This window comes from Haliotis asinina, chromosome 2 (assembly GCF_037392515.1).
Source record: "Haliotis asinina isolate JCU_RB_2024 chromosome 2, JCU_Hal_asi_v2, whole genome shotgun sequence".
Classification (NCBI taxonomy): Eukaryota; Metazoa; Mollusca; class Gastropoda; order Lepetellida; family Haliotidae; genus Haliotis; species Haliotis asinina.
In genome coordinates, this window is record NC_090281.1 from 59,192,488 (window position 1) to 59,219,786 (window position 27,299).

The 27,299-nt window shown below is 42.0% G+C and overlaps 1 protein-coding gene across 2 annotated transcripts in view; it reads left to right on the forward strand.

The window, feature by feature from the left end:
• The window catches only part of LOC137274017 (proton channel OtopLc-like), a 55,410-nt gene extending 28,134 nt beyond the window's left edge, over nt 1–27,276 (forward strand). For both annotated transcript variants that reach the window (XM_067806970.1, XM_067806969.1), the window contains 6 exons: nt 391–628; nt 14,401–14,521; nt 21,785–22,121; nt 22,430–22,590; nt 23,693–23,840; nt 24,356–27,276. In XM_067806970.1, the coding sequence (XP_067663071.1) occupies nt 429–628; nt 14,401–14,521; nt 21,785–22,121; nt 22,430–22,590; nt 23,693–23,840; nt 24,356–25,254 (1,866 nt within the window). In that variant the 5' untranslated portion in view covers nt 391–428 and the 3' untranslated portion in view covers nt 25,255–27,276. The remainder of the gene's footprint in view (nt 1–390; nt 629–14,400; nt 14,522–21,784; nt 22,122–22,429; nt 22,591–23,692; nt 23,841–24,355) is intronic.
• Nucleotides 27,277–27,299: the final 23 nt, after the last annotated feature.

Here is a 27,299-nt window from a genome sequence, read left to right on the forward strand (position 1 = left end):
CTTCATGAGTGATTTTATTATTATGTAGGCGCTGTAAGACAGAGTAATGTAGGGGTTGGCACATAAACATTGGCTTTGTAGAAATTGTGACATCTTAATATCAGCCGTAAATAGTGGGCCGCCCAGCGAGACTAGACCGTGTACTTGTTCCCCAGTACGCATATCTTGCATCATGTGATACACAAAGACCGTAGCAACCAAACACATACCATAGCAACCAAACACATACCATAACAATCAATCAGTAATTCCTGTCACATAAACACCATATCTCCCATCTGCACGCCCCAGTTCCACATGTAGTTGTGGAATCAGCCTGTAATCAGTGCCGGAATGCGTCTATTGGCGTTCTGTGACAGCATAAACAAATATGCAATGTCTGTATTTCAGTCCAGAAGCGGTTCCCGGGACTGCCATTTATCGGTGCAATGCGATCTGGGACGTACATCGTGAACGAGCCCCGCGACGGTGCTGACAACGGAGTAGTCACATCTAGCAAGAAGCCAGACAGCGACGACCAGGTGTGTTTGACGAAGATGGAGGCAGATGCTGAAGAAGGCGTGGCTGCCTCACCCGAGGTCGCCGTGCTGCAGAAGCAGAAATCTTCCAAGAAGAATACAGTTTACAGGTAGGACGTTTTGTCATGGGTAGTTGGCTGGGTGAAGGTGACAAGTAGGAGTGGTCAACAGTCTGGTTTCGTTATACCCAAACCATGATTTTGATGGGTCAAAGTCATGGCTTCAATCATCCGGTTCCTTGGCTACAGGATACATGTCGCTATAATGTCTTCAATAGCCAGGAGTAGTCTTCTGAAACCCAGAACTTGCCGTCAGAAACGACAAAACTGTCGGGTTCTCAGACTTTCTGTCTTGGTAGATGCATGACACCAATCCCGGTTGTGTACACGTTCTCTATGTCAGTCACCGGATTATCTGGTCACGGTTCGATTTATTAAAGACTATCGACATAAATCTGGAATACTGAGTGCTTTGTGAAAAAAAATATATCAAATAGTCAGTCATAAGGCAGATATTCTACCTGTAACGGTGACACTGATCGCAAGAGAATCTCCAAGATAAGATTTCCCGTTTTCCCTACTACAATTACCATGCTGTTAGGCTGCACACAATCCAATGACAACTCGAATGACTCTGTAATGAATCATTAGTTTGTGCAGTAGACCTGATAATGGTAGATTGAATTCAAATGTCAATGATCCATCAGTTTTGCACGGACAGATAAGCTGATCACTTGTCAGTACAGAATCAATTTGTCCTTGACCGACAGTACCTGGACAGTGAAAGGTCGCTATTACAGGAAAGGTCGAGATTATATCCTCGGGGTTTTTGCACAACGCTGTATGCTAAGCTAATTCACTTGTATGTAAACCTTCACTGATTTAGACTGGGGGACGTACTGCTCAATATAGCTGAAACTACTGTGACAAGCCCTTGTGAGAATTCATAGCCCTTCCTCCAGGCAGTGAAACATCGAGAAAGTTACAGAATCTGTTCAGTCAGAATTTGAAAACAATGTTATTTGTGGTAAAATCACCAAATATAGATTTCGAATTGCTATGATTTAGAAAAGGACCCTCGACCCTCTGAACATAAAAGTTGGCCACTGTTTCCAAAATGGCCACCAATACTATGAGTCAAGAGTCACATTAACAATTATCTATCGACCGTGGTGTAAAAGTGAAATGTGGCTTAGCTTAGGGATAATAACTGTTTTCCTCTGTAAATACTGTTCTGTGACGTCGACATCTGCAAATCCTAATAATAACAAATTACTACACACTGTTTATCTTAGGAATATGGGTTATGCGAAGCAGTCAAGCGTGAAGAACAATAAACAGTCCCCCGTTAGGCACATACAAGTTACTACATGTAGTTACCCGGGAGGCAGAGTATTGTGCCCGCTACGTACCATACAGTAACCATTAGGCCTGGAATGTCTATAGAAATACACATTGTGACACATCACCCGTTGTCATCACACACACAATACCCACACGTGCACGTAACGTGCAAGATGCAGTAACTGACAGTGACACGAGTATTGTCTTACATCGACATGAATAACTAAATATATTGCTACACATGTGTGTAATAACTGCTCGCTGTCGGGGAGCATCTTGTCGGTTTCAAGGGCCATTCCTCTCCAGGTATAGAAGCAACGTGGTGGTCCAGGTGTGATCCATGACATGGGTGCAATTTGTACAATCTGTGCAATCAGTGCAACCTGTTCTCGATATCCCGAAAACGGCTTTGGTCGAACAATAATACTCTCTCCAGACCCATCTCATACATACGTGAAACGTTGTTCTTCCAACACCAAGGTTCTGTCCCTCTTAGAAACAAACTCAGTCTGAAATGTTACCTGACAAAACCATCAAGTTTCATTTAGGCTTGATAATACATTGAATGAGGACTCGTGGATTGCCGTTAAATGATGACATTTACTATCATCAGTTAAAGCGTCGTTCAGTGACCGATTGGCCTTAGGATATACATATTTACATATTTCACGTAAATACTTACAAGAATTTCTGTATTACTTAACACATTGCTGCATTAGTTTATATTTGCTACACCAAGTACTCGGCATACTGTGACGATACGCTGGCTGAAGAAACGATACAGGATTCAAAATGTGCAAATGAATGTCTTTAACAGTGATTTTAGATATCTATGCTGAATTTGAGTACAGAAGGAGGGGGGAAGAGAGTCTAGGCTGTCCCTAGATGCCACCTGAAAGCATGACATTCTGAATATAAACCATGCCCTAATTGAGAGCATCCTAACTAGACCGAAGACCTGCATCACGTATGTGTGCCAGTGTTACACCCTCAAGGATAAACGTCAGCCCAATAACATACTGGAGGGTCACTGTAATCCAGCTCTATCCGTTAAAAGCACGATCGTTTGGGATACCGCTTCCAGCAACTACAGAGATCCCTAGATCTACCTCAGACCTGTTTTGAAACCTTGTACAGCTGATGAAGTCCCTGTGTAAAGACCTATCGTTATCTAACTCTTGCACCATCCCCAGGCGCTGGCACCGGATACACCTATGTTGGTAACCACGTGGTACAAAGACGTGCCGGAATTCTTGGAAATTATAGTGGGATATTGTTCTTTTTGCGGTATTTTTCCTGGTTTCCATCAAGGCAACCAATGGGACTGTGCAATAAGGGAAATAACATCAAGTGTTGTTTCTTTGATATTCTGAAACACTTTGTTAAAAATTTGTAGAGTTATTCGAGGTTGAGTTTTGGTGAAACTATTATTTCTCCTCCGTCTGAATCCAGCAGATCATATCCACTGCATTTTCTGTCCTGAGCAGTGCAGACGACAGTGTGATAGCGTGCTATTTTATTCTTCCACTTCCAGTTCATTACATTTTTCGCAAGTCGTCATGCGTTGCAACGACTAACATTTCCTTCCTTCCCGAGATACACACACATAGTTTTGAGCGCACTATATGTACGAATGTGTAAAAATAACTTACATTCGGTAATTCTATCCTTTTTCAATCACTTTAGACAGAAGACGTCGTTTATAATTGTTTTTTGTATATCTTAACTTCTTCAATTTTGATAGATGTGGATGTGCTATCTTAATTTCTTCAATTTTGATAGATGTGGATGTGCTATCTCCATATTCAACATAGATAACCAGTCACTATGTTCTATACATATGTATCGCCCACTTATAACCTCTGCCACCATATTCTAGAGACCTTTATCACCCACATAGATCATTTACCACCATGTTCTATCATTATGTTCTATACATATGTATCGCCCACTTATAACCTCTGCCACCATATTCTAGAGACCTTTATCACCCACATAGATCATTTACCATCATGTTCTATCATTATGTTCTATACATATGTATCGCCCACTTATAACCTCTGCCACCATATTCTAGAGACCTTTATCACCCACATAGATCATTTACCACCATGTTCTATCATTATGTTCTATACATATGTATCGCCCACTTATAACCTCTGCCACCATATTCTAGAGACCTTTATCACCCACATAGATCATTTACCACCATGTTCTATCATTATGTTCTATACATATGTATCGCCCACTTATAACCTCTGCCACCATATTCTAGAGACCTTTATCACCCACATAGATCATTTACCATCATGTTCTATCATTATGTTCTATACATATGTATCGCCCACTTATAACCTCTGCCACCATATTCTAGAGACCTTTATCACCCACATAGATCATTTGCCATCATGTTCTATCATTATGTTCTATACATATGTATCGCCCACTTATAACCTCTGCCACCATATTCTAGAGACCTTTATCACCCACATAGATCATTTACCATCATGTTCTATCATTATGTTCTATACATATGTATCGCCCACTTATAACCTCTGCCACCATATTCTAGAGACCTTTATCACCCACATAGATCATTTACCACCATGTTCTATCATTATGTTCTATACATATGTATCGCCCACTTATAACCTCTGCCACCATATTCTAGAGACCTTTGTCACCCACATAGATCATTTACCATCATGTTCAATATATCTGTATCACTGTCAAAAATTAAGGAAGCCATAAACGTATACGGCCACCATCTGCAGAAGACAATAATGTGACGTTTATTATAGTTTATTGCTTTTTCCTTTCACCGACAAGAATAATTGTGTGGCGCCCAGTCTTCCATGCATGTATACACACGTGTGGCTTTATCTATATAGGTCATTAGTCCGCAATTAGTGGACACAGACGGAAGTGGAACGATAAGACGGTGATTCGGCTACTGTATCTGCGGAGGGATGTGTGTTAAAGTTACACCGGGTCATCTGGACAATGTATCAAGGTGTAGTGCGGGGTGGCATGTATGGCACTACGTGTTAACACCCATATCTCCACATGGTGTTACAGTCTGTCTTACAGCGGGTGGGTCTGGTTCGTGGGTTAATTATCACTCCATCACCTCCGTCTTTGTGCAGTGTTATATATATTGTATATGTGTTGCACAATTGGACGTTGTGGCTGACTGAGGTTTTATGCAACTTTAGCAAAGCATTATGCCACCAATCTCAGGGAAGCGGAAACCTAAGTGGGTTTGAGTTTAGTTTTACGCCGCACACAGCAATAGTTCAGTTATAGGGCGTGCAGAGATCAGAGATATAGAGTACCTTGCCATCGGAAGTAAATAGAAAAGTGTATTCACTCTAAAGATAATGCTTCCAAAACAGCCATGTTTATAGAGAGCTCAGGCGTTTGTTTTACAGACGAAAGATGTAAGCTAACAAGGTCCATTAACGAATGCAAGCGTGTTTTTTGTGGCTCTTATAGGCAATATGGCGATTATGCACGCTGCATAGGTAAATCTAGAATACGTGAGTTTTTCTCTCTGGTTTAGTAACCCAATCAAGAGTTAATATTTCAAAACCCACCTTAATTCAGTTTGACAGATCATTGTTAAATCTGCGCTCAACAAACCCGTAGGCATTTTAAAAGAGACCAGGATATATCCTGAAAACATGACCTTGAAATGAAACCATATTACTACGTTCGTTCTGTTGTGCATAGCGCGTAGTAATGCTGACATTGTTGTTTATGTGAAGGTCACATACGTCACATAACCTGCAGAAGCTGGTAATCAGAGGCATTCCTGTATCCTTGGAGGATGTGTGGCGCAGCACGCCTTACATCATACATACCATACCCACAACTCTCTCTGCACTCACATCTGCACTCTCAGCGCTGTCTGGAAAATAACTCAGGACAGGTGTGCCATCAAACACACCTGATATCTTGTGGATGGACTACATGTACCACACCTGTATTTGTGTAGTGAATATAGATAGAAAAGAAGTCTACAAGGATATCTGGGTAGTGATCACAGATAGACAGGAGGGTTACACCCCTATCTGAGTAGTGACAGTATAAGTCAGTGAGAACTGCTCCCGTATCTGGATACTGAACGCTGATACACAGGGAGGACTACACCTATGTGTGGGTTGTAAACTCTGATAGACATACCGACTACACTTGTATCTGGAAAGTGAACGATGATAATAACTGACCACTTGTATACTGCTGAACTCCACCTCGCAGGGACGTGCTGTAAGGGCACACACCATAATAGACATTAAGGAGCTTGAATGTTGCTAGTCAAATGACTTATAACACCGGATAGCCATTTTCTGCTAGGTAAACAGATTTATAAGAAAGTCGCCTGTGTAATATGAAACCACACAGGTGTAGTGTAGTAGTCCTAGAAAATCTCAGGAGGCGAACTGCCAAACACGGTCACCCATCAAAGGAATCACCGCGCCCTACATTTCTTAACGTCACCTGATTACACCTGCATTTGGGTAGTGAGTGGTGATAGGCAATGGAACTCTACCTGTGTCCCCGTAGAGGCTACTTTATCACTACCCACATAGTAGAAACATATTATCTTTAATTATTCAGTGTCATATCCCAGCATGTCCTCGCCTCCAGCACCTACCATTACTGTGCATATAAATTGTACCATGCGTTTTGGGTAAATAAAGGTCGAAAGTTTAAGACAACAAACATGCAGAAGATAACGTATTCCTTTGAGAGCTTTTTTCGGATAATTTAGTTTTCATCAAATACATCAAAGCTTCATGACGCTGGCAGAGATCTTCAGACGATCTCCGCTGAGAGGAGTCGTCTGCTCGAGTCGTCTGCTCGCATGACGTTTCCCAGAATGACTGAAAGCTGAATTAGCTTGAAGTATTTCCATGTGGAAGATTAGGAGCTGAATTAGTTTCAATCCACATGAAAGATACCTTACAGTTAGTCCACAATGTTTCTGCAGCCGTTCGAAGATTCTGTAATTTTACAGGAACAAAGCATGTTGTGTATTAAGGTGTATTAGCATGTCGAAAACAGCAAACTATGGATTGTGCTGGTAATTCAGACTCTAAGACTCGGGTTCTTGTCAGAAGGTTCCAGTTCAGTGTATAAGACCTCTCTCTGTGACAAGTATTCTTGTCTCGTCTGGAAGCCTTACTTCATTCATGTGCGCCATCCCGTGGGGATTTCAAATGAATCAGATCAACTTGGACATTTGTAAAGCGCTACATATACAGTGTCCTGCTCATGTGGCCTTAGATTTTCGACGCTATCTTAGCGCTAAGCTTATGTTAATGTGTGACATTTACTGCCATCTTGGCGCTAAGAGAGATTCGAAAATCTACACCCTGACTCGTCATTGTTGTTAATTGTGTTTCGTTATACCTAAGAGACGTGAGTAGTTGTTCATGTAAGTCACCGGTTTGTCTCACCCAAACAGGTTTATTCATATCCTGAACTCTTACTGTTGACAGAACAAAGAGTGCATCACACCCATCTATACTTATCAACACACATCTGTCATCGCTCTGATGGATAAAACCAGTTGTGGCCTCGTCTACTTGTGCAGCTTGATTTGTAGGATAACGTTTGTTTAAATATTACGCTTACACAAACAATACATTGGGCTGGAACGCACGCACGCACACACACGCCCTCTCACTTTCTCAAAATCAACAGTGCAGTGATATTCCGGTTATTATAAAGTTTTGATTATGATTGTTCATAGATATATGTAACAGATACTTTGCCTCTGAATATATTGTTTTGAAAATGAACTTTCCAAAATGACATCCGAAAGCTAACGCACACTGGCAAGGTGAGCTACAGCGTCCAGGTTGTCCGATGCCGACGTTCCATGCTGTATTTCCGAGGAGGAGGAGGAAATTGAACTGACTGGCTCTGTGCCTGAAATACAGAGATAAATGCATCCCGAACACGCAGGCAAGAGATTGTTATAACGGAAGCAGTGTGGGACTTCAATCGTGGATTAACCGGTGTAATTGCTTTCAAGGATAAAACATTGTAAACACCTTCCAGGATAAGCAATGGTAAATACTTTCAAGAACACCTTCAAGGATAAACCAGGGTTAATACCTTCAAGGATAAACCAGGGTGATTGCATTCAAGGATAAACCAGGCTAAATACATTCAAAAATACCTTCAAGGACAGACCAAGACAATTATCTTTAAGGGTAAACCAGGGTAAATACCTTCAAGGATAGATCCGGGTAATTACCTTCAAGGGTAAACCAAGGTAAACACCTTCAAGGATACGCCAAGAAATTACCTTCATGGATAAACCAGGGTAAACTCATTCAAGGATAAACCATGGTAAATACCTTCAAGGCTGAACAAGGGTTAACAGAATCCAACGCGATGTTGCTGTCTGGCATTACATCATTACCCTCACGAACGTTTTACTTTCAAAGCTGCTACTAAGCTGCTACTAAGCGCTAAGCGCCACCATGTACATACATCCGCTTCTCAGGTACCTATTTTAACAGCCGGGTGGACTGAGTGCAATGTGGATGAAGCGCCTTCCCAGAGACCCAACACAGTATGCGACTACGGTCACAAATGTTGGTGTCTCACTGGGATTCGAACCCGGGCTTTGCCGTTACAGGCCAGCGTGCTTACCACCACACCACTGTATACACCAGGGGTAAACCTTCGAAAATAAACAAGGGTCAATATCTCCAAAGATTAACCAGGGTATTTGCCGCCAAAGATAAACCAGTAACCGTATTCAGAGAGTTGTGACGATCATCAAATTGGTACAAAACTGAACTTAAGTTTTCAGATCAGTGGCACCTTTGAGCAGCTGGTTAGGTTATTTCTCATAAAAAGAATATCACTTCGTACTCTATGTCCTATCCTTGAGGTGTTCGTTTATTGACCTTGAACAGGTCCAGTGGCCAGGTGGTAGTGAGACAGAAGACTGTGTCTTACTGACTTGCAGCCGCTACAGACTGAAATGACCAGGGTGAAAGCAGATTTATCGCTATATTTAAGTGGCGCTGGTATCAACAACTTAACTTAGAGCCTGTGTCCCAATACAGACATCACTCCTGCACTCGTGTGTATTTATAGGAATAAGTTTGTTCTGTATAGAAAGTTTATGTCGTTGCTAGGCAACAGGGACTGGCAGGTAGTTAAATTCAGGAATCACCACCTTGTCCGTTAAACCCATTAACAGCGAGGATGCGTTTTGAGGAAGTCGTCGGTGGATTATTAGTAACTACTAATTATTCATAGTAAAAAAATTATAACCATCAAACAGTCTTGCTACCGTGGCAGGCTTTGGTACATTAAAGATGAATATGATAGTGTGTATTTTTGGGGAGGAATGTGTGAATGCAAAAACACGTGTAAACACAAGCACGTAGGTAGAGAGACCTCGCCGTGAGTCAGCCCGCTGCTCTCTGGGTCCCAGACTCCGGCTGCTGCTTGAGAGCAGTCACTCTCGGGGACCAGGCAACATGGCGAGGTAGGTCTTGATTGATTCCAACTTCTTGCGCGTGCAGAGCACGAGACACACATCTACGGCTGGGTCACGTGTCCTGTGTTTGCGATACAAACGCACATTTATCGGTGCGTGTATTGATAACCTAGATATCGTGTGTAGTTATGGCATCTTTGTTGACACAGGTCTGTGAATGTCTTCATCTGGAATTCTGCGAAACTTACGTTGTTTCTAGATCATAAATAGATTCATTTTTTTCTCGGTCTGATCCGTTATGTTTCGTGTGTGTGTGTGTGTGTGTGTGTGTGTGTGTGTATGTGCGTGTGTGTGTGTGTTCATTGTCCACAGTTCTGATATCACGAGCCAGATTACTTATCTTAACGTTCTCGTGTCATGTTTCCCAAGTGTCTAATTAGACCCCGAGAACTCTAATGATTTGTTAAGCTATAATAGTTTGTGGGATGTATTCACGTCAACGCGGTTCTCCTGAGTTTTGCTTCATCCAGATGTCGACTGTCGACAAGCCGCGCATTGTGTGTAGCGGGTAACTGAAGACGAGTGTTTTTGAATGGAATTGTGTCTGTTTTGTTTTTACAGCTACAACACAAGGATTTATTATGAGAGGATATACTCTTCGAAGGCCTTTCCACATCTGTTCATATAGATCATGTCTGTGGTAGAGATGCTATCGTAGCACCAAGGTATGGGTCTAACGTAAAATGTGTCATGCTAAATGCCAACTGAATAATGGGGATATACACCAACAACGGGTGTTTATGGACATATACTCTCTCCCCCAGCGGGGTACCACCCTTTGTTTAGCCAGGGTCCTGTTCACAAAGAGCACACATGTATCGACAAGCTTAGGTTTCAGCCTGAAGCAGTCCCTGGGCTCCTTCAGCTTGAAGCGACGTTACTTGGTAACATTTACTCACAGGACGAGTTGTAGAATGTCTCTCACGTCACAATCACAGCTTCTTTTTGCTGCATCATTCAGAACATTCTTCCCGTCGTCCTGGGAGATATAAGGTATCAATCTGTTCTCCTCTATAATCACACACAGATGTGTGGAGACCTGGCTCGAGGGTATGTCAGCAGTGCACGCTGGGTAACGTTTGGGTCTGAGGTCACGTGATAAGTCACCTTGCTTGCATTGGTTAATTGGGGTAGAGGGTCATGGAGTACAGAGTGATGACAAGAAGAGACTACTATTATTAATGATGACAGATATCTATCTACGTCCATGGAAAACTTCTTACAGTAATCTTCCCATACATTCCTCGTTTCAACATCTGAAGAAGAAGGATCGCGGAGTATGTGTCTTTAATGGTTACCACTGATGATGGGACTTCTCTGGTAGTAATTGGTGTTTGGTCAGATTAACAAACTTTGCCCAAGGATGCACTTTCCTCTCGTCCTTCGTAATGGATACCAAACGCGATAGAGGGAAACACCTGGACATAACTCGTGTAGACGCAGCGTCGGTTCGTGTTGTGAACACCGGGTGTCCACGCTGTCAATGTGTTTGCGTTGTCATAGTTTCACGGGGGTGGGGGGTGGTGGTGTCTAGACTGCCATGGGCTGACGCTTCTTACTGGATTTGCAGGGTAGATAATGTCCATACTTTCATGGATCCGCGCGTGTTATTGGCGGTGCTGTCGCCGATCTCAATGATGGTGTCGGCACCGTCGCAAACCGCCGAACTGCAGTGATAGTGTCACCACCGTCATGGGTTCGCAATGGTCATGTTTGCTGTCATGCCCTGTCCGCCTAAACACAAACACACGTGCTCCTCATCTCAGCAGATGCTGCAGGTCCATTTCCGGAAACAATAAACCCAGAATGCACCTGTACATGTAGCTCCTGCTAGCGTTTCAAGATATCCCACAGATGTCATCAAATCAACAGACCTATACAGAAGGACGAAGAAACCCTTCAAATACGACTCAAAAGAAGTTAAACAAAAACGGAAAAAAGAAATCTGGTGTTCTTTAGCGTGTTTTTAGTAGTATGTGTCTATCGTAGTGCGATACACTAGTAGTGCGAATAGAGCATTAAAAGGGGATAAAAACTGCACTTGAACTCAATATCCGTTTACTAAAAGCTGTTGATTTCATTATATCCATACTTTATTTCCTACATCGGCAGGGGGGATCAGCACCATCTCCCTCTCAGTCTGATACCATCAATCAACCAATCATCATCAAAGGCCACTGCTCGGAGAAGCAGGATCTTATCTAAATATCATGTTTACATACTACAATAATGTTTAGAAGAACGCTCGCACTAGATCCTGTATGTATATAAACGTCCAGGAATTTGGTTGACGATAAGACTAAAATCACGTGATAGGTAATGGTCAGACTTTAAGTGACCAACGTCCAGTAGGTTTGGATGGATAGTAAGCAGATCTACAGGAAAGCGACGGGTCAGGAGGTAACAGGTTTTAGGAGGACTGGGCCTGACGGTTTTGATGAGGTGATATTTCGAGGTATGTCACGCTGTCCACGATGCTGTTACGTTGTTGGTCATTTTATCGTACGGACGTTTACCTACCACTGGCAGTTATATCATTACGTTAACCTGAAACGTCATAACGTAATTGTATTGGTAACGGCACTGTAACTGTTGCTACTGTAACATCATAACATTACTGTCTTGGTAACGACACTGTAACTGTTGCTACTGTAACATCATAACGTCACTGTCTTGGTAACGGCACTGTAACTGTTGCTACTGTAACATCATAACGTCACTTTCTTGGTAACGGCACTGTAACTGTTGCTACTGTAACATCATAACGTCATTGTCTTGGTAACGGTACTGCATCTGGTGTCTACTGTAACATCATGACGTCACTGTAATGGTAATTCTAGAGTAACTGGTGTTTATTGTAACTGGAAGTTTGGTCTTGTATATTAAGTACGAAGGATTCAATACCATTCAAAATGGGGATTCAGAGATGGCATTTGCCCCCAGCATCAATACCCACATTCCTTAAATCTTGGAGTACATATTAGCAATGCACAACAGGGTGGGGGCTGAAGCTATCTTGAAAGCTTGAAGCTTGTCCTTGGATCTTTCAGTGCTGCGATAACGTCACCACATAAACATCTCACACATCACATTTTTACACGAGATTTAGACGAGAGTGTCAGATTACGGTCTATAAATATGCGGGCCAGATCGGGTCATAGAACGCTACCATTTCCCTGGGACAGGATGTTGACGTAAGGTTATATAAAGGCATTTCTGCCAAGTGGTTATACGCTAGATGCATTCTTTGTTCAGCGGGCGCTTTCCTCCTCATATTGTCGCTCTAAATATGCCCGTACATTTTGTTACTGATATATGTCAATATTTACTTTCCTTTGTACTCCCTTGTTACTGGCAGAGACCAACACTCGGACTGTGATAATATTTCTTAAAATAATAACTTTGATAGTTTGATCTGGACGTTCCTCGGCTTTCAGGAGAGCATTCCTATACATTGTTAAAATAGCTTAGTTCCATATGGAGTGGCCTCTGCTTAAAAATAATATTTAAAATATCAGTTCCACAGAAAAGCCATAGAACAAATAACAGCTGCAATTTGTAATGTAAAGGACGCAATGATTTTATGCTGTTAACACCGACTGAACTCCAGAGTCGTATTGCATTCTGTCTACTTGTTAGATATATCAGAGACTGATTTAATGAAATTTTACAGCATCGTTTCACAATACCTTTTGAATAACGGTTATACTTGAGTGACCTTGTGAAACTTGGGTCATGTGACCTACATGCACTAATGTGCCACACCAGCGTCATACCACAGTGACCGACATATTCCACGAAGGAACGGTAGCAATACTCAACAAACTACAAATATAAAGACATTTCACATATAGATGGTGCACATTATAACAATTGTCACTATGTAGTAATGTAATGACATGGAACCAATATGTGTAGACTATATGGTCATACACAGAATTCATTTAAAATTGTGAACATGATGACATATTTTGGAACAATTGTAAAGACTTCTTGGTCATGATTACGGATTTCTTGTATAAGTGATCCTCTTTCTTTGTTGGCCTCTGTACATGGTGTTGCTTATCTTCTATGCTATATGTGTATTTTAATTGTTTGGACTTTTGTCAGAATCCCCGCAACGAAACACGGATGAATGAACGTAGGCAGACACATTTCAAATAAAACATGTATGAGATAATGCACGTCCCAATAGAAAATATGTCTGTTAACGTGATGGGCGTGAAAACAATTATTCAAAACAGTTAAACACCTTTTCTCTTGTTCATACAGCTGGAGTCAAACGAATGTGATGCCAATGTACTCAGAGACTCTGTTTCGACAACAGTAATAAAACAGTTCGATATTAATTTATTTTATTATTCATATTTCTCAAACGTATACCTAGATTGAAGAGAAATCTGCCATATACGCAGTATCGAAGCTAGGTCCCTACTAACTCCATCGGGAATTCATTAAATATAACAACCTATGATATGGATTTACAACTGTGTTATTATTCATAACACGACGTTTCTGGGTTACTTCTTGCCCTTTCATCGATGACTAACAGAATATGATCACAGGCAACATATACAGTACGTACAGGAGGTCAGTGAGATGGAATTAAGGAATGTGATGTACAGAGATCAAGGAGATTAATGATATGTTTTGCTGGCGATGTACAGAGTTCAAAGAGGTGAAGTGGTATGTTTATGCAACATATTGATATAGAAATGGTATGTGCATAGTGTTTAGACAACAAGAAGGGTATACATTTGTGCAGTGATGGAAAGTCACATTGAATGCGTTGAGTCTGAAACATACCAGACTCTGAAGTGTCCATTAACCCAGTGGTATCTAATTTACTGGGCTGCATGGGCTCCAAGGTTATGAAACCCGGGCAAAGTGTTTTATGTATAATTTCAGCGTAAAGACCGTTGTTCCGTTATCCTACATCTGCATGTTCGTCTTTTGTACATACAATTTATTTGTTTGCCATGCCTCGTGTAACTTTCTATCCTTTAAGGTCTGCAATGACGAAGTTGCTGTGTGGGCTTTACTGCCTGTTGCTGGTTGTCTTCGGCATCGTGTTTGCAGTCGCTAACGCCCTCACTGTCGAGGAGAGGGAACACAAATACTACCTCGAGGTACGTACCTGTCGTCTGCTTCATTTAATTGTCTAGACATTGAAGGCATGTCCTCCAGTTTCATTGTAATATTCATTAAAGTGCACCTCAGTACTTAGGACAAATGGGGTTTTCTTTAATGTCACTCGTGTGTGCGTTATGTGGAATATACTGGTTCTATTCCCCATTTTAATGACGAATGTTTTGTCTGTGAATATTTATCATTTTGACAGTAATAAATAATCCCATTTAAAATGAAAAGGAACCCCAGTGCGATGGGAAATTTGGAACATGAGGAAATTTAGACTTGTTTTATTTATGGCTTTGGCATTGCAGGAAGGGCTTGGCTGTATTGGGGAAATAATCTGGTTCAGAGACTGTGAGACTGAGGGTGGTTCCCTTGTAGTGCTGTATGTTCCGTACATAGAAAACAGGACATCCAATCCCCACGTCACAAAGTAATCACCTTGTCTGTTTACTCAGAAGACATATGCTCTAATTGTAACAAAGAGTTTGTGATCCCATTTCTTTCGCTTCAAGTACAGCAGCACAATCCAATTGATCTATGAGTGTTAGAACAGTGTGTTAGAACACCCATACACCTACAACCACTATCTCTCTCCGTCGGTAGCACGTTGTCACATGATGCTGTGGCGGTGGGGCATTATTTCCGTGTACCGCCACCTTAGATTGGCTTCAAGTGTAAGACTAGATGAATAAACGCCCCTGGAACCAGCATGACAGCAGACATTACGTCAGTGCAACACCGCCACCTGTTGGGTGAATCACCACTGCAGTTGTTAGAGCACAGTGAAAGATCTTCAAAACGTGCTTGCATCATCAACGCATCAGTGGATGGAAAATATATTAAGCATAGAACTTATCTGTGATATACCAGCAATTGACACGTTTTCGGCTGGCATGCACTTTACTCCGCCCTGTGTCGTGGGAATGTCAGAGACAGAGGGGGTTTTCTTGACGCGAATTAAGAAATGTTGCATCTTTGTGAGAGCTTCGAATTGATAAGTGAGAGTCTCGAACTGATAAGTCTTGACACAGGGCAGATTCTGGTGCAGGAGGTTTACAGTAGCATTCTAGAGTCAGCGTTAATAGGTCATCTTATGGATGGGTTATTCATCAAGTAAACCGTCTGTTTTCTTAGGTCAATTTCGTCTGTTAGGTGGCGGTATTCTATACCCAGTATGTCCTTTGTTAGCTGAGGTGGTTCAACATGAAATATGTTTCCTGTTAGCTGATGTTGTCCAACATGAAATATGTTGTGTGTTGGCTGATGCTGTTCCACATCAGCTCTGTCGTCTGTTAGCTGAGTCGTTGAACATCAAATATGTCGTCTGTCAGCTGATATTATTCAAAGATGTCGTCTCTCGTACTCGTACTATTGCAAATACAATCCAGCGCACCATTGTTTACGTGTCTTACGACAGAAATATTGCTTCTGTGGCCACACGGGATTCTGAAATATGGCTTTACGAGTATCCATTTTGGACGATGTGGACGATTCTCATCTCTGACGATGTGAATCAGTGTTCTTCGAGCAGCATCGTCCTGTGTCACACAGACCTTTCAGTGCACAACCGCGTCATCACGACTGCACCAAGCTTACCTTGGCCTCTGACATCGCATCACACGCTTCATTCATTTTTTCCCGCCCCGCTGACAAGTTTCAAGATGGCGAACATCGGATAGAACGCGGAGACCTTTTCCAGTGTCGGTAACATCCGGTATTGGGGAGATTTTCAGCTTTAGGAAGTCCTTATACATCAGCGTTAACCTCGCGTATAATTATGATAGTGTAAGCTGAAGTAACTTTGATCATTGCGGAGCCTCAAAGCAAACGATATTACTTTATGTCAGTATAAAGCCATAAACGCAGAGTGATACTCGTCTCATACGAAGGTCAAGGTAACACGCGTTATGGGTAGTTCTGTTTGAGAGAGTGTGTATGATTTTACGCCGCTTTAGCAATAATCCAGCACTATCACGGCTCTGGACACCAGAAATGGGCTTCACACATTGTACCGATGTGGGGAATCGAACTGGGGTCTTCAGCGTGACGAACGGGCGCTTTAACCACTTAGCTACCCTCGCCCCGATTGTATTTGAATTTCAGTAATGAATCCCATACCTCCATTGTAGTGGTGAGCAGAGAAGACTTGTTTGGATAGAACCACCTGTATCTCAGACTAATGCTTAGTCTCTGAATATATATAATTTTGATAGCAACAATAGAAATTGCAAAGCAGCCCTAGGGAGACCAGAAATTAAGTAGTTGAGGAAATCTAGACTTGCTTCAATAAAGACTTAAAAATTGCAGAGAGGGCTTGGAAGTAAGGAAAATAATGACTGCTTGTAGCTATATGGAGACGGTGCGTAATTAACTCGATGTGAAGAGAACCAGGACAGTCCAGTGAATGATATCGTTAACATCGCCTCGACGACGTACATCTACCTATAATAAAGCACAGGGCTTTATGGATAACAACGTCATGTTTATAGAGCGACGTTTCGGTGTAGTTTCTTACACCACAGAGTCTAACGGCTGGCTGTAAAGTTGGCTTCATTATTGACTCAGCAACATTTAGGAATCCGATGCAAAAACTGATGCAACTACCTAGTCAGCTGTTCCTACTTGATCAGATACGTGTGTGGCTAAAGACCCATTCCAACCGGGCTCTACACGGGACGAAACACAGACAGAATGCTGTTACACAGCCCCTTTGTTTGAAGACATTTTTCTGCACTTCTTAATAGCAGTTCATCATAAATTCTTTCTCGCCAACTGCCTGCAATACATCTCTTGTTTGTGGCGTTGTCATAGTGATAGGAGTCTGCGACTGAACCTAAACGTTGATTCAGATACCGGCAACCTTAGTTTGAGGTTACAATGACATGTAGCGTCTGCCTTGTAACTGATGGAACTCTCCCAAGGGATGTTCGTGATGTATCACAGAGGGGGACGAGATAAACAAAGCGTTCACGAGGGCCTGGGGCCTGTCTGTCTGATACAGTGTGGCTGATGAAAGTATCAGCAGGTTGATTTAAACATATTTCACAAAACAATGTGAAAGGGAAAAGGGGACAAATTATCAAACTTAAAATACTCGCTCCCTAATATTTATATGCACACATTTTCAGTTATATACGTCTTAGGAATGCATGTAGAGAAGACATAGGAAAGTTTAAAAAGATGAAGGGGCATAATTTATGTAATTACATAAAACATTTTGATTGATGAATAAAATTTTGCATTTAAAATTTATTAAATACATTTAAAAACGTATTCATTTCGTTGAATAGTCATATCAGGACAATGTGATTTACGTTTTACAATACTTTTTAAATTTGACATTAATTTCTCTCTTTGAATCTTGTATTCAGATTCCAGTAGGAAGCGATGTACATCTTCACAAGCATTGCCACAGTAACAAAAAGCAGAATCTTTCAAGTTGAGACGATACATATTATAATTTAACTGACTTGTCATATTTCTCATCTTTGTGTTTATAACATAAAAATTTCTAATTCCAAACGAGTAATATGATGGCGCTACAGATAGCTCGCACTAATATGTACGACTTGAAACCAATTTTATTGGTAACAAGAAAATACTCACACAATATTTTCGATACGTAACGCAGTGATCAGAACACAATCACCCATGAGAAGCTTTCACACGTGACGATGTCGACAGGTTACTACGATATATAATATAAAATTGGCTGACTTCATGACTTTAAATGCTTGACTCTGAGGGTGTGAGTTCGAATCCCGGATGGGACTCAACCCAACAAAACTACTAGAATCTGTACTTGACTGAGAAAGTGTAATCCCAGTTATAACAAATGTTAACCGTGTAACTGATAACTAGTGCCATCTGCAGCCAGTGGCCTGTTACTAATACAGTTAGTACTGATCTAACGACAGCACTTTCAATACCCCTCCCAGTGACCTTCGCTTGCCGCCCCAGAGGTGTTATTGTGGCCCATATTCCGAGCGCCTCCATTACCGGAAGTCACATATGCGTGACCCGTGTAATGAGGCTGATACCTTCTCCTCACAAGGTAGTAATGGAGCGTAGTGTGTGTATTATCTCTTTACTCAACACTGCTGTTGAGCTTTATCAACATAACCCGAGGCTTCAGTATTGTTGTGGCATACTTCAGGGAAACTGCTTCCCTGATCACTAATAATAAATTGGATTAAAGAGGCTGTTATCAGCAAACTGTATAACCCGCATCCAAAGTAGTTCTCATTAAAGTACCCACTTTGACATTCCGTAGCACTGGTTTGGTCAAACATGCATGTTCGAGAACAAATATCCATCGTCGTTGGTGTTTAAGGCAGAAACAACGTCAGAGGCAAGAAGTGTTTAGTGGCATACTGTTCTTTGAAAGGGTTCTGTATGAACCAAATATTCAAGAGCAAACATACTGACACAATCGTACAAACAAATAACATGGGCAGCAGCAAGGTCAAGGTCATGTGGGTTCTCCGAATATTAACATTAACTGCAAGACACGGAAATTCTATATCGGATACTTTTTATAAATTTGAATAGGTAATGTATAATACAAGATGCATATTACAAGATAGTGATTGCGCCAACGTTCCATGTAGAAACAATAGCAATATTTTACAAACAAAATATGCAAAAGTGAAAGTAGCAATACACATACGAATACAAATGTGTAAAATGACATCTTCAGAGATCTTCTAGATTTGTTCGAAGTTGCATACATGATAGCGGATTTTTTTCTACGCTCTGTACTTTATTATTTGAAAACAGGTGGCTGTTTGCCTTGTGGTGGTAAGACGTTCAAAGGAGCTATTTTTGAAGGAATGTGAAATATATCGTCGGGGCGTAAATATGGAGTGTATCACATCTGAATGTTTACTAGAGGACATAAGGAAGTGTTATTCATCCTTAAGGACAGAGCATTGATCACAGAGACGATCCTCCAAGGGTGTGGGTGTTCCTGATCTATCCTGTTCAAGTTCAAGTTGTAGTCTGTACTTACTCAGTCTACGTTTTGTGAAATGGATACGCTGTGTGATCTTGCAATGTTCAAGGCCTGGTTCAAGTTTGATTTCTGTATGTTCTAAATTTGTTCCTTAAATCTAATGTGTTGGGTTTATCTTGAGACGAGTGAGCCATGTTTGTAAATTTCGATTGAATTTTGTACAGAGGAACAAGATGGATCACTTGCCTTGATGTTAAACTGAGTATGGCATTGTGTGTTGTGTGTGTGTTTATTATGTTATGCATGGAGGACCCATATTGATCCATCTTCTCGAGACAAATGCGTCCTCAAAGTCGGCTTTAAATGGAAGTAGTGGGACAGCTTGCTTTGGGGAACCGATGTCTGTGTTCGAGTCATGGTTGGATTTCAGTATTTCTGTGTACAGTCCTTGTTCCGTTTTGATGGGATTCCGGAGTTACGAGATCAAACTCTCCACATGACACTTGCACTAGTCTCTAAGGTATTAATTAATAGTTTAAAGAACAACTCTAAAAACACATTAATAACAGATTGTACTGTACACTTTGGCATCTTTAAAGGATAGACTTACCATACATCCATGGGCTCATAACTCATTACAGCCTTGGAGCAAGGCTATGTCCACAATGAAGGTATTTGCAGCGGCACAGAGATGTCGCAGTCCTCTGATTATAGAACAGAGGTTTACTGTTCGGGGCATCTTCCAAGGATGGGTGCAATGGCAGTATATACACTACGTAGTTGGAATAATAACGCAGTATATTACGTTTTGCTACATATAGAAGGATACATACCCAATTTACATATATACATACTGAACACGTATACAGTTACATGCGATATCCTCTACTTCCGGTTACGTACACAACACCGGGGATCTTAAAATACACATCAGGTCTTTGAACCACATTTAGCTGGATTGAGGAGAACTGGTACTACATTTAGGCTTGTGAGTGATTAATGATGTGTTAATTATACAGCGTACATCTCAGTAGACAATGTTCCTTATCTTCCACTTCAGCAGCGGTGCAATTTTCCCTATATTTTAGATGGCGTGTGTTCAGATAAAGGGCCGTGGTGTGAGCGTGAAATGGCTTTGAGGGGAGAAGGGTAGATCCTTACTGACCTTGATATGAACTTCTCCAACAATGGCCGACATAAAAACAATGATCGTTCAGTGGAATGGGCAGTTTACTGCAGTGGTTTACTTGACTGGACATTCGAGGAATTCGACCACATAAACAGAACCCTCCATTTAGCATGGCATGTTTCCTTGAGAGTTACAGTAGCTGTGGAATGCCGTTCGCCCAAATAATTGATGCTTGAGAACATTCTGAATCGACGTTTTGGCGGGCAAGCGGTCTTCATTCCCTGCAGATTGCCTCCCTTCAGTGGCAAACTGATGAAGCGTTGCCAATGTGTATATTGTCCAGCCCTCGCGTCCTGACAGGGAGAGTAACATAGATCTATCTTGTCTGAGAGACGTCATCAGCATGTTTAAAGGGGAAATGTCGACCTAGCATTTAATTGTGGTTTACAATATCTTTATCCTAAAAAACAAGTACTAACGCACAAACAGTAGTTTTACTAGCTTTATCACCATAAAGATATAATTTCCATTATGAATATAGGGAACATATTCTGAAAAAACTGAATCTTACTGGCGAAGATAAGATTAAAACTAAAGGTCCTCTTTTACGGTACAGTGATTTCAACCTTGGATGATGGCCATGGCACAGTTTCTGTGTAATGTTAGGGGGTTCCAGACTTGTGAGTCCTTCGATGTGGTGTTTACCTTCACAAAAGCGACAGACATAAACAAAAGCATTTGGGCAACTACTAATACGCTTGAAAGAATAACTGTTTACTTTTAACAGTGTTCATATTCGGCATGTACTCATTTATACACTTCATTTTACAAGTGCACATAAGCAGCAGACGAAGAAACCAGAGACCATATAATATGTGGTCTCTGAAGAAACAAACTCAGAGTTATTTCCCCTTGATTATATCATTCGGAATCAGTTAAGTCTTATCTTAAATATCTTGAGTACACGTTACGTTATTCATTCAAGATGCGACATTGTGTTTGGTTTGTTGCAAAACCCACAGTTCGGCAATAACGGGGTACATGAGAAATGTATCAAGGGGTAGAGACGAGTTACACAGGAAATGTATTTGTCTAGCCGTACGAATCGTGATGAAGATGTCTCAGTTGTTATCGAATACATCTCCTGAACACCTGTATTCATCACTTCCACAGGTGTTCCTCGTCTACCTCTATGCTGGCTCGCTCATAGTCCTCCTATACCTCCAAATCGGCATCCTCCGGGGCGTCAAGGTACGTCAGAACTTCTTCGACCACAACATCAAGGTTGTGATTCGACGCAGCACTGAGAATATTCAGCAGTCTCCGTCCCCAACCCGTAGGTCCAACGATGACGACAGTATCCTGGACAAGGAGACACGCAAAGAAGCTCTGGATCAAATATCTACCGCCAGCAACGCTTCCATGCGCAGCCAGCTCGCACTTCCGGCGGACGGGGAAGTTGCGCATGTTGGAGAGGGAATCAACTTTTACCTCCGACTCGGAGCTCTAGGTTAGTAGAGACTTGTGATATACATAAATTATACCTCGAACTTTCGAAACTGGTTTTGTTTTCATATTATTTATTACCTCATCAATACCCTGAGTCAAAGAAAAATTAATCTAGACTTGCTTCATTTAGGACATTGCAGAAGGGCTGGGCGGGTAGCAAAATAATGTCGTTGGTGGACTTAAGGCGCTAGCAGATAGATTAAGTGCAAATGCAGGTGAGATAGATCGTAGTACATCTGCAGCATTTTCAAAATCGTTGTTGATATGACTCCTGTACGTAGTGGTCTGTATCAAGTGTGTGTTTTTCAGCGTTCAGCATTGGCAGCGTCACCCTCGATGGCTTCCACATCTCCTCCTACTTCGAGACCGAGAACACGGAGACTTGCGAGAGTAAGATCTTCACCCTTGTGTACGTCCTTCACCTCATCTTCACCTTCGTGCAGACATTCTTCCTCTTCAAGAACCACAAGGTAGTTGTATACCTGCCCCTCGTTCCTTCACGTTTACTGGGGGTGTGTGGGGTGTGTGTGTGTGTGGGTGTGTGTGTGGGTGTGGGTGTATGTGTGTGTGTGTGGGGGGGGGGGGGCACAGGATGTCCTTAATGATATCTTTTATCTTTGGTTATAATCTGCATCTGCTTTTCTGATGGTCGTTTTCCTTGTCAGCGCTGAACCTATACCGCAGCTCTCGCTTCCCTGTATTATGCAGCAGCAAAATGTCGATATACTGTATTTACGTTGTTGAAGTATATCTAATCTAATGCGACTGTTCACACAGACTCAGTCATCTCTAACAAGATTAGTCATATGTGAGGGGATCGAAGGTCTAGGGGTAAAATTTGAGCATTATGTCATGTCATCCAGAATGTGATGTCACCTGATCAGGTGGTGAGGCTGTCTGGCATGATTGGTGCAGTTCGTCGTACCCGTCATAGCCAGATCGATGCTCATGATGTAAATCACTGGATGGTCTGGTAAAGGCAGTCGTTGTATGGCTGTATGTCTATGTGACGATAAACAGGAAATAATCAAGCAATTAGGTGACGTATATAGCCAGATTATTTAAGGAGTATGTAAGCTGTATAATTAGAATACATCAGCTTCGAGGTAAAACGCTTGATTTTACGGCAGTGAAATCAGTTTCGAGACAAACTACATGTAGTTTCATAAAACCAGACATGTTCACTCCAAAAGTGATAGCCAAGCATTAAAACGTCTAAATACCACCGACACAGGATGGTCTTATCTGCATGTGAGTTTTTTCTTACCTGAGTATCTGCACTGAATCGCTGCTGTGTCTGTATATTCCACCACGGTGTGCTGTGCTATTTTAATATTTCCTGTTCATATGGGACATAAACTGTTTGTCAGAGGAGATTTATGAAATAAAAATCATGTCAATCAATCACATGTACATTATTTGATTTGACTCCAACTCTCATGGGAATATATCCCCAGTTCAGCACCACCCTAACACTGCTAGACTTGCTATGGAATGATTACTAAACAATACTCAATATATATATATGATGTTTAGTGCATTTTTGTAAGACTAGTTGTGTGTGTATTTCAGCTGGTGATTGACAAGTGTAAACCTGCTGTGAGGTTTGGACTGATGCATCTCCTAGCAACCAACATCTGTGTATGGGCTGTCACTGCAGTCACGGAAACGGCCGAGGATTCTCGACAGCAAGACTATTTTGCAAGAGTCCGACAAAATCGTAGGTCTTTTGCAAAACCTGAAACTCTGTGTAAAATTCATTTTCCAATTAACGAATCCATAAATGGCCAACGTTTATCATTTGAAACAATATGACTGGACAGACTTACATAAAATAGTACATAACCCACTAGGCCTATCTGTATCACTATCGAACCAGTGTTTGACCATAAACCTGAAAAGCTGCAGGCCCTAAGAACCATGAACCATAATGGTCGTGGGTCATGATCAGAATGTGTAGGCCCTATATTTTAATATTGAAATAATAGTTATGAATGAAAATGCGGTCGGCCATTAGGCCCTGCAGAAAACAAATGCTTTCAGGTCCAAGTAGTTTTCAGTCAGCTGTGGTCCTTAGAACTAGCGTTAATTTCAAACGCTGCTTCGGGCTTCCCCGGAAGCAGACACGCGATGCTATAATAAAAGTACTGTTGAGAGTGACCTTAAACCAAACTTACTTACTCCATAATCATCCACTGTTATGTTCATCGTTCATATGTGTTTCTCTCTTTACAGACAGCTCAATCTATCTGACGCGGAGCTGCTACGAGGAGGAGACTGTTGCCAGGACAGCATCCCCCTACCTGTTCCCGTGCACCATCATGTACAGTATCATTGCCGCCGGCATCATCTACCGCATGTACCAGCACGTGGGGGTGAAGGTGCGACAGCGGTGGCCAAGTCATACCTCCCTGACGAGCTCGGCGCCTCATGGCGCCTCCAGCATGGACTGTGAGAAAGCCAACAAAGGTCTCTTCTCCGGCCTCCTCATCGCCGTCGTCACCCTCATCGCCATTGCGACATTCTTTGTGTTTGAGGCTCGGCTGAAAGTGCCTGAAACAGCCATCAATGTGTTCTTCGTGATGGAGCTTGCTCTGCTCAGCATTACCGGAGTCTGCATCGTCATCGGCCACATCCGGCTTACCCAGCTCAAGTTCATGGAAAACTATTTCATGTCCTTGGATTCGGTCCTCCTAGCCGTGGCAGTAGGGGGCGCTTACGTCTACTTGAGCTTCATGCTCATCTCCGCGGCGTCCACAGTCAACGCCCAGGCCATTTCCAGCATCCTCTCCCTCGTAGTCATCACCCTGGGGCTAATACAGAGCACCATGCAGACCGTCTTCATCCTCGACGGACTGTGCAGGTGCTCCGAGAACGACACTCAGATCGACAGGAAGCCAGGTCGCGCCATCGTGACCTTCACCTTGGTCTGCAACTTGGCGTTGTGGGTAGTAGGTATGTTCGAGAACAAGAAGACGACGGTAATCCCCTTCCATCAAAACTTCTACGGCATCCTCAGTTGGAACATCATACTTCATCTGTGCGTGCCGCTCTACATCTTCTTCCGATTCCACTCGGCTATCTGCCTCTCCAAAATCTGGTACCAGGCCTACCAGAAGGAGAAGACGCCTTGAGTTGTCACGTGACACGGGGATCACATGTCTGTCATATGACGTGTGTGATGACAAAAGTGACGACGCTTTTTGACGATTGTCACGTGATTGGATCTTTGAACGTTGTAATATCCAAGCCAAAGACAATGACGTATTCTTTAAAGGCAGCTCGCTCACAGAGAAGGGAACGACCAGTTTGCGACTGGGTTCCGTCTTGGCTAGGATCACGGCAGGAATGTACTATAGAGTTAGTACTTGGTTTGGACTTCACGCGTGACTGTGTGAGCAACATCTGACAAATAACAATACACTGGTTTATTCTACATTTTGTTCTCGTAATACTTGATGAGTGTTGGGGAAAGTGGTACTGTGAAAGTAAAGTGTATCTTGTACTCCTGGCTTGACTGAGGTACCAGAGTCAGAGATGACAGATACTAGAACTCACCCAGCACTTGCTGATACTAGGAAAACACCGGTCGAGGAGGTAACATAGACGTGATAAACAGGCGTGTGGCCTCTGTTCTTGGGGGAAGAACTGTTCACGTCAAATAAGACAGCGTCATGGACGTCGACAGAGGCGTCATCAACAAGAGTGTTCGGAGTCGGTGTTTTCAGGTGTGATGACCGAGATCAATGCTCCAGTATGAAAGTGCCTCAACTGATATATGACGTTTGGTTGCCATGGAAACAACAAACATTTGAACAATCGTGACCATAATCAACGAACGCTGGCGTGTAAAGTACATCAGCTCATCGCATCTGATCAACTGACATCAACTCAACCGCTCTTTCTGCCCTCACGTGTCAAGTATTTTAATGAAACTACTGATTTATATTAAACTAATTTTGTATTTTTATAATCTCGTAGCTAGGTTTCATATTGTATTGATATTGTACTAATTATTGTTTACCGTCCGCCCAGCAGTTGATGCTCAAAACGATGCGAGTATCTAGTCATGTTAATAAGTGCTACCGTCGTATCTGATCGCCGGGCCTATACAGGTTGCACGTACGTGCGCCATGCAAAACAGAAACGCGATCATGATGTATGCTATAAAGTAGAAGCATAGACTGCTGTGATGATATATAACCTTATGGAGTACAGTTCAGTATTTGTAATTATTATTTATATATTAAATTAAGACACATGATTATTTAGAATACAGAGTGCGCTTATTAGTCGTCCGTGTTAGCCTAGAACCGCTGCAGAGAAAACCTTGCTCAAAACATCAGCTTTTTCCGCCTTCTTCTCGGTGCTACATCAAGGAAACATAATCGTATTACATGTTTTGTATACCAGGGTGGGTGGGGATGTCTGCAGTGTGTAACGGTAAATATGTTTGGTTTCTCAGTATTATCGGCAGTTAAATGGCATTTGTGACGTAAAGCTTTTCATTTAGATATTTACAATACGGGTGAAGAGGAACCACAGTTGTGAAACAGATTTCAAAATGGCGTAGATCTCATTTTCTGTACATAGACAATCACTCATACTCGGGAAACTTCGTCCATTTCCGTACGCATCTATATCTCTGAATTAGGATCATGGTAAGTCATTGTGCTCATATTTCGGACATTGTTTTACCTTGTTGGGGCAATATGAATTTTATTTATAGTAATATAAATCACCAAACATTATTAAAAATCAGAGTCGAAATTACGTTAATCAAAAGGTGATTATTAACTTCTTGATCCGAGATAAGATAATTGTACGGTGGTGTGACGAATGTCATTGCATGTTCATTGCTGTAAGTGCCTCGTAGCGAGTCTAACTCCCGGCTTGCTGAGACGGTGGTGAACGTCACGCCACTAATTCACGTCACCTCACGTCTTATAGCGTCACATCGGGATCATTGTGCGTTCCATGCAGGATTAAAGCAACAGTTTCCATTGTGAAAAATCATTAGATTGAATCCACATAAATGATGTTACTGACGTAGCTAACGCTGGTGACGTTGCCGCAGATCAGCAAGGCGGGTTTAGCGATTAGCTGTACAGGCAGGAAGACAGTTTTAGGCTAGCCAAATAAAATAATAAAACACATATCCTGATTTGTTCTGTGACTG